The 9,004-nt window shown below is 42.6% G+C and overlaps 1 protein-coding gene across 3 annotated transcripts in view; it reads left to right on the plus strand.

The window, feature by feature from the left end:
* The window catches only part of LOC139578619 (volume-regulated anion channel subunit LRRC8C-like), a 63,359-nt gene extending 55,722 nt beyond the window's left edge, over positions 1-7,637 (plus strand). For all 3 annotated transcript variants that reach the window (XM_071406465.1, XM_071406466.1, XM_071406463.1), the window contains 5 exons: positions 904-1,293; positions 1,442-2,046; positions 2,197-2,518; positions 2,924-3,286; positions 3,517-7,637. In XM_071406465.1, coding sequence (XP_071262566.1) covers positions 904-1,293; positions 1,442-2,046; positions 2,197-2,518; positions 2,924-3,286; positions 3,517-4,083 — 2,247 coding nt within the window. In that variant the 3' untranslated portion in view covers positions 4,084-7,637. The remainder of the gene's footprint in view (positions 1-903; positions 1,294-1,441; positions 2,047-2,196; positions 2,519-2,923; positions 3,287-3,516) is intronic.
* Positions 7,638-9,004: the final 1,367 nt, after the last annotated feature.

Consider the following 9,004-nt stretch of genomic DNA (forward strand, 5'->3'; position numbering starts at 1 on the left):
GTATCGGCGTTGAAAAATCATAATCGGTCGACCTCTAATTGAAATACATCAGTGAAAACCAAAGGATATATATTTTTTTTTTTTTCAAGTCAATTTTATTTAACTTTGCTTTCAGCTGGCAGCTTATTTGTACCTTTAGAATCCTATGCATTCTATTTGGAATTATGCGACTTTTCGTCAGAATTCTGCGTGCGCGGATTCCATGCGGGTCTACAAATAAGCAACTAAGTCTAAATTGAAATATTTCAATGTCATAAAATACAAATTACATGACCCTTCCCCGGACTTGTTCTTAAAAATATACTGACCCTCCCCCTGACTGAAATTGCAAAGCATGACCCTCCCATTTTCCTCCAGGTAACTATTGTGTACATTTCAATCTCTCCCGTAGCAGGTTTGACTTTTTGCATATCTCCTGTTTTGCCCTGTACTGCTGCAGCACAACCCCAAGAGTAATTTCCTCTGGCCCATAAACCACATGGTATTTAGGCTAAGTCACTAGTCTGGATCATAGCAAGACAAGTACATCTTTACGAAGCTGAAGGAAAAATTTTCATTTTGTTTTCGTTTGGCTCAATGATTCATCTTTGATTTCAATAAAGAAAAATACTTGTAGTGTTTTAAGTACTATATGAATAGTAAAACAAATATTGTTTTAAAAGGTGCAATAGTGGGTTAAAGCATAACAAATAATTTGGTGGTACAGTATTGCATTAGGGAGTCTGTCTCCCTCTTCAGTCTGCGGTAGTTAAAACATTAACTGGTTATTTCCTTTGTGAGTCACATCTCTACCAGCGAAGTCAGTGCAGGAAATGAGACAGATATTCCCCTCTTTCTATTATCACTGTAACAGACTAGTTTCGATCTTGCGTGCTTGCTTATTTGTTCTTTGTTTTATTTCAGGTGATGCAGGACAAAATCATCTGCCTTCCCCAGAGAATGTCCATGCCGAACCAAACAATACTCTTACCAAATAAAACCGAGCTGGTCTCACCCGCTGTGCCACAGGACGTGCACGAGATGATGGGCCTGAAAACCAACCTGGACCTCCAGCAGTACAGCTTCATCAACCAGATGTGCTACGAGAAGGCTCTGCACTGGTACGCCAAGTACTTCCCTTACCTGGTCCTCATACACACCCTGATCTTCATGGTGTGTAGCAACTTCTGGTTCAAGTTCCCAGGCTCCAGCTCTAAAATAGAACATTTCATCTCCATCTTGGGAAAGTGCTTTGACTCCCCCTGGACTACCAGAGCTCTGTCTGAAGTGTCTGGAGAGAACCCAGAGGAGAAGGTATTGTTTGTATATGTGTGTACATGCTTGAAATCATTTTTTTTGTTGTCCAGGACTAAGCTCAATCTTCGTCCGAGAAACCTAACCTATATTGTACTGTATACATTTTAAATATGTCAAATAAAGTGCATTCATTCATTCATTCAAGGATAAGAAGTGCAGTGCCAGCAGAGCGATCCTCAACGTGTCTGTAGAGGGGAACCTGGACAACCTGGAGAAGACCCAGTCCCTCAAATCCATCCCAGAGAAGATTGTCGTGGACAAGCCCACAGCTAGTGCCCTGGAAAAGAAGGAAGGAGAGCAAGCCAAAGCTCTGTTTGAGAAGGTGAAGAAGTTCCGCCTGCATGTTGAGGAGGGGGACATCCTCTATATTATGTATGTTCGCCAAACTGTTCTCAAAGTGATGAAGTTCCTCCTCATCATCGCATATAACAGTGCGTTGGTCTCTGAGGTGCAGATCACAGTGAAGTGCAATGTGGACATGCAGGACATGACGGGATATAAGCATTTCTCCTGTAATCACACCATGGCCCACCTGTTCTCCAAGCTGTCATACTGTTACTTATGCTTCGTGGCTGTGTATGGAATCACCTGCCTCTACACTTCCTACTGGCTCTTCTACCGCTCGCTGAAGGAGTACTCCTTTGAATACGTACGGCAGGAAACGGGAATCGATGACATCCCAGACGTGAAGAATGACTTTGCCTTCATGCTGCACATGATCGACCAGTATGACCCACTATACTCCAAGAGGTGCGTTGTCTTTGTAATTGTAAAAGTAATTTAGCTCTTCATTGCTATTGATAAGTATGCAATGCCTCCAATTGTAAAAGTTTCCTTTGCCCATCCTTGGACAATAAAGTCATCTTTGACGACTTCTCTCTTTCTCTCTCTTGTTCTCAGATTCGCAGTGTTCCTATCGGAGGTCAGTGAAAACAAACTAAAACAGCTGAACCTGAACCATGAGTGGACGCCAGAGAAGCTGCGTCAGAGACTGATGACCAACCACAACAACAGACTGGAGCTGCAGCTCTTCATGCTGTCTGGGCTTCCAGACACCATCTTTGAGGTGACAGAGCTCCAGTCCCTGAAGCTGGAGATCATCAACAACGTAACCATCCCAGCCTCCATCGCCCAGCTTGAAGACCTTCAGGAGCTTTCTCTGTATCAGTGTTATTTAAAGATTCACGCCACAGCCACCTCCTTCCTCAAGGAGAACCTCAAGGTATGCTATTCTACCATGTGCTATTCTCATAGTCTTTTCGTATCGGATATTTATTTTTATTCCTCCTGGCGTTGTATTGGGTTTTTGTCTCGTACAGTATGTGTATTTTGTCCGTATTTGTTATTGACATTAAATTTCCTCCTCCGGGATTAATAGGTGGAGTAGTTCTGTATGTAATAAAACCCTTTTGTGGGAAAATTAATTCTGATCGGCTGGGCCTGGCTCCCCAGTGGGTGGAGACAAATTAAATTGACCTCCAAGGCCCACTCATGGCTGCGCCCTTGCCCAGTCATGTGAAATCCATAAATTAGGGCCAATTTATTTAAATTGACTGATTTCCTTCTATGAACTGTAACTAAGTAAAATATTTGAAATTGTTGCATTTTATCTTTTTGTTTATCTAAGGTGCTCAGGGTGAAGTTTGATGACAGCAGAGAGCTGCCTCATTGGCTGTACCACCTGCGGAATCTAGAGGAGCTCTACCTCATTGGCTCACTGAGTCCTGACGCTTCTAAAAATGTGGTTCTGGAGTCCCTGAGGGAGCTGAAGAATCTGAAGACCCTGTCACTCAAAAGTAACTTTACAAAGATCCCCCAGTCCATTGTGGACGTGTCCAGCCACCTGCAGAGGCTGTATGTCTACAACGACGGCACTAAGCTGGTGATGCTCAACAATCTGAAGAAGATGGTGAACCTGACTGAACTGGAGCTGGTGCACTGTGACCTGGAACGCATCCCACATGCTGTCTTCAGCCTCACGAACCTACAGGTATGATATGCATTACTTTGACTGCCTGCTATCTGAGTGGTCTACAATGTGGTTTTTAAATATGTAAGGAGTTATTCCTTTCAGCTCCTAGTGGAGAAAAGAGCTTCAATGGTGAAATTCCAGCGAACCCTGTTCTGGGTGGTTTTCTTGACCTCAAATATGCAATATGTATTGCCAATTCCTGTAATATTGTGGTGTTATACTTAAAATAACATGTTCTAACTCTACAGGAGTTGGACCTGAAAGAAAACAACCTGCACTCCATCGAGGAGATAGTCAGCTGCCAGCACCTCCGCAAGCTGACGTGCCTGAAACTCTGGCACAACAGTATCTGCTACATCCCAGAACACATCAAGAAGCTGGGCAGCCTGGAGCGCCTCTACTTCAGTCACAACAAGATCGAGATCTTGCCCTCGCACCTCTTCTTATGCAACAAGCTTCGTTACCTGGACCTGTCCAACAACGACATCCGGTTTATTCCGCCGGAGATTGGCGTCCTACAGAGTCTTCAGTACTTCTCTGTCACATGCAACAAGATTGAGAACCTCCCAGACGAGCTGTTCTTTTGCAAGAAGCTCACAACCCTCAAGCTGGCCAAGAATACGCTGTCATTGCTCTCACCAAAGATCTCATACCTGGTTCTATTGACACACCTGGAACTGAAGGGCAACCATTTTGAACTCCTGCCTCCAGAGCTTGGGTTCTGCCGGGCATTGAAGCGCAGTGGCCTAATGGTGGAAGACGCTCTGTTTGAAACCTTGCCATCGGAAATCAGAGACAAAATGAAGACTGAGTGAAATGTCTTACAGTATCTGTGCAAAAGGCCCTGCGATAGACTAGCGTCCCGCCCAGGGGGTACACTTCAAGCTGCATTAAACTATATAAAAAAAAGTGATAGGACAGGAGCCAATGGGTTATTCTGGCTCGGACAAGCCAACTTACTTGACTGTTCAAAAAGAAAAAGCCTGTCTGGCAATCCTAGTCAACCAAAATGGTCGATTTTACTGTATTACACATCACGATCAAAATCTAAGCACTGTACCCTAAGTTTGTTATAGGGGGCAGATGTGATAATCATGGGTGAATGTTTTTAGTATTATGTCGAAGTCTTACTTCATGACAGAAGGGAACATGGCATTGTGTTGTAATTAAATGGTTCTTAACAATAGGATTAGTCACATGCAAGGTGTACTTGTACCCAGGCTAACATTTGACTCCTTATACCCTGCCATATGCCACACAAGGTTTGGCATGACATGGAGTGGCAAGGAATGGAAGGATAGCACAAACATATCTGTTTTCTTCTGTTACATGTAGTTGCTAGTTGACATATGTTAATCACTCGTTGCACCTTTTCTGCATGTTGCTTATGTTATGCTAATTAAGGCCTGCTTTTTATGGCTATTGCATTGCTGCTTGAATACTTTTCATTCGTTTTTTATATTTTTTATATTGTTTGCCTGCCATGTGCTATGCTATGTAGCCCCTGCTAGCCTAGCCTGCTCTAGCTTTGGCCTTCTGTGCCACATGCTATTGCAACCCCTTTTCCATTCGATTTGTTGTATTGCTGCTATATTTATGTACAAGCTTTATTCATTTACGTTGCATTTGTATATTTTCATTGCCATTTGAAATTCATACAAATTAAGTCAATGAGTTATGCACATTATTACCTGTTCTTATTTGTACCTTTGTCTCCTTTGTAGATAAACTATGCATACATACATACATGCATGCATACATACACACCTTTTGTGTGTGTATATATATATATATATACTGTATTTATGTGGACACCCCTTCAAATTAGTGGATTCAGCTATTTCAACCACACCTGTTGCTGACAGGTGTATAAAATTGAGCACACAGCCATGCAATCTCCATAGACAAACATTGACAGGTGGCCTTAATGAAGAGCTCAGTGACTTTCCAACATGGCACAGTCATAGGATGCCACCTTTCCGACAAGTCAGTCAAATTTCTGCCCTGCTAGGGCTACCCCGGTCAATTGTAAGTGCTGTTATTGTGAAGTGGAAACGTCTAGGAGCAACAACGGCTCCGCAGCGATGTGGTTAGGCCACACAAGCTGACAGAACGGGAGTGCTGAAGCGCGTAGCACGTAAACATTATCTTTCCTCTGCAACACTCAATACTGCACACAAGCCTAAGGTCACCAAGTGTCGGCTGGAGTCATGTAAAGCTCGCCACCATTGGACTCTGCAGCAGTGGAAATGCGTTCTCTGGAGTGATGAATCATTCTTCGCCATCTGGCAGTCTGATGTATGAATCTGCGTCTGGAGGATGCCAGAAGAAGCCTGAATGCATAGTGCCAACTAAAGTTTGGTGGAGAAGGAATAATTGTCTTGGGATGTTCTTCATGGTTCGGACTATGCCCCTTAGTTCCAGTGAAGAGAAATCTAAACGTTACAGCATACAATGACATTCTAGACGATTCTGTGCTTCTAACTTTGTGGCAACAGTTTAGGGAAGGCCCTTTCCTCTTTAAACATGACAATGCGCCCGTGCACAAAGCGAGGTCCTTACAGAAATGGTTTGTCGAGATCGGTGTGGAAGAACTTGACTGGCCTGCGTAGAGCCCTGACCTCAACCCCATCGAACACCTTTGGGATGAATTGGAACTCCGACTGAGCCAGGTCTAATCGCCCAACATCAGTGCCAACATCACTAATGCTCTTGTGGCTGAATGGAAGCAATTCCCCACCGCAATGTTCTAACATCTAGTGGAAAGCCTTCCCAGAAGATTGGAGGCAGTTATAGCAAATGTGTGACCAACTCCATATTAATGCCCATGATTTTGGAATGAGATGTTTGACAAGCAGGTGTCCACATACTTTTGGTCATGTAGCGTACCAATAATTGTTGAGACTGGCAACAACTGTTCACCTAACTCAACCATGTGCTGTAATTCAACTAATCTGAACCTGTTCCATGCCATGTACCAGCTTCATCTGAATACACATATACTTTATCTCTGCCTCTGTCTGCTCCTTCACCACAGCCCCACAGTAGTTGACCATTATCCATTCACCAGTCCTACATCTCTATTCTTTACAGAGATATTGAATGTTTTATCCTGAAGCGCCTCATCCTTAAGTGCCTGTCTAAACGCAAATACGCCTCCCTTTCTATACGATTTTGGAATATAACTTTAATTTAAGCAAGATAGAATCTTTCAAATACAAAAGATATTAGTGTGAGTAGTTTGGCAAAGTTGCACCCGGCTGTTTTCACATGCCGCCTTGGGTACGACACATCCTCTCACCTTTTGCTTTCATTTCCATTCAACCATTCCATTCCATATTTCCTGTTTCTCAAAATATAGCCGGGTGCAGCTTTCCTAAACTGCGTACAGTACGTGTTGTTTTTTTGTTTTTGAAAAAAAGAATCTTGCTTATATGAGCGTTAACTTACAGATGTTTTCAAAATGGTATCGTGTGCGAGGTGTATTTGCGTTTAGACGGAGCATTTGGGCAAAAATCCCCTCAAGTGGCAGACAGCTTTGTGAAAGACAGTACAATGTTTAACATTCACTATTTATTTGAATGGGCTAGCTCGGTCCTTGAGTTTGAGTGTTTGCATTCTCCATCCCTCTGCTGTTTACCAAATCAGTGGTGGCTGGCCACTTTGTTTGAACTGCAGATTGCTCCTTTTAAGCTCAAACAACATTTGATCAGGTCATGTTTAAACACGTTTAATCATTTCAACCCATGACTGTTACTTTTTTACATTATAGAAACACTAAAAAGGAAATATTGAATCTGATCCACTGTTCTCTACTCAGGTAGTCTATATATTATGTTGAAAGTTATTTATAGAACAGTGTAGTCTATAAGTAAAATGTGGACTCACTCAGCTGTAGCTGTTCTGTCAATAGCCTGTGGCAATACTATATTTATCAGGAAGGTTAGCTTGTTTCAGTTAGTCAACAGCTTACACAAGCTAAAACAATTGTTGCCAAGTTGTAAGTAACGTATCTTTATTACAATCCACAAAACACTTTGCACATGCCTTATAGACAGATTTATACTTTTTGGTCCTCAGAGAGGTAAAAAAAAGTCCACGCCTTACACGGCAATGTCTATCAGAGCTGTAGATCACTGCAAAGGTGCCATGGTCAGCTGCTATCTTAATGTATAAAAACAGTACCGTATCTACATTTATGTAGGGCTTTATAGTCTAATGCGAAATAGTACCCCCCCCCCCCCCAATGAATACATCTGGTGATGAAAGATGATGAAAAGGTATATATTTTGTACATTCTTTTTTAACGGATTGTATTTGCTGTGTTTGGTTCTTGATGAATAAAAACAGCCAGCTGCTTTAAATGAGACATTTTGTAGTCTGTCTTATCCTATACCTGTACAGTGTGTTGCATCCCATTTCATGTACAGTTGCAGTTTTGTTTCCCTCAGAGGAAATAAACTGTGTTATTGTATGTGGAATCAAAGTTGCACCCTAGGTGGCAGTGATGTGCTTTGAATACAACCATGTTCAAGTGTTAGAGGGAAACTATAGTCTGTCACCCCATCCTACCTGTTTAGATCAACGGGGCAGACTTTGGTCTATGCTTTACTAGCCTTGGATGCCCAAGCTTTGCTGTGAGGTTAAAGCTTGTGACAGAGGCTAATACTGTATAGTCACTGTCTCACTTCTCAGCAAACCTGTCTGTCAGGATATAAGTTCTCCTCACTTTGTAACAGCTTGTAAAGGGAGCTGTCTGACATGAGCTACTGTATCCCAAATGGCACCCTATTTCCTATATTGTGCACTAGTTTTGACCTGGGCCCATAGTGCTCTGGTTAAAAGTAGTGCACTATATAGGGAATAGTGCTCCATTTGGGATGCTACCATATACAGGTAACTGGCCAAATAAACACCAACATAGTGTCTTAATAGGGAGTTGGGCCACCTCGAGCCAGAACTGCTTCAATGAACCTTGGCATATATTCTACATGTGTCTGGAACTCCATTGGATGGATGTGACACAATTTTCCAAGAAAAATTCCATAATTTGGTGTTTTGTAGTTATCGGTCGTTTGCAAACGAAAGGCTGTTTTTGAATGGATTTTTTGGGGCGAATGTAGGGAATCAAATTGTTGAAAGAGCCCTTCATTTGTCTTCCTGATTTGCATACTGTTACTATTGCTTTTTGAGCTCAAAGCAATGATTATATCCAAGATGGCGTAGCAGTCAGACGTCTTTGTCTTGTCTCGTCCCATGTGTTTATCTTTTTATATATTTTTCTTCACATTCTTTTAAATATTTTTCCTAAACCTCTACTTCAAAATACTCTCCTGCAACCCGCCTCACCCAATGTGGTATGGATCTGTTTTTTTTCTAATGTATTTCTATTTACCTCCGAACTGGAATACCTCAACTGAAGCTAACTAGCTATCAGCTATCAGTCAGCTAACCTTTAGCTCGGGAAAGCTCTTGCCAGTTCATATAACGCGTTTCAAACCAGAGCATATCGGACCTATTTTTCTCTCTAAATCCCCGGATTCCTACCGCAAACTCTGAACCCTTTCATCTGGATCATGGCAGCCCAGGCTAGACCCATGTCCCGGCTAGGGCTCCTGGGCTACTCCTGAAGCCCACTCCTCGGCTACAATATCCGGACCCCTTCTACTGCCGGTACGGTGCACGGAACCCCGCCGATCTTTCACGACTGGAATACCGACATAATCTGCCCGAGGA

Source organism: Salvelinus alpinus, chromosome 6 (assembly GCF_045679555.1).
Source record: "Salvelinus alpinus chromosome 6, SLU_Salpinus.1, whole genome shotgun sequence".
NCBI classification, from domain to species: Eukaryota; Metazoa; Chordata; class Actinopteri; order Salmoniformes; family Salmonidae; genus Salvelinus; species Salvelinus alpinus.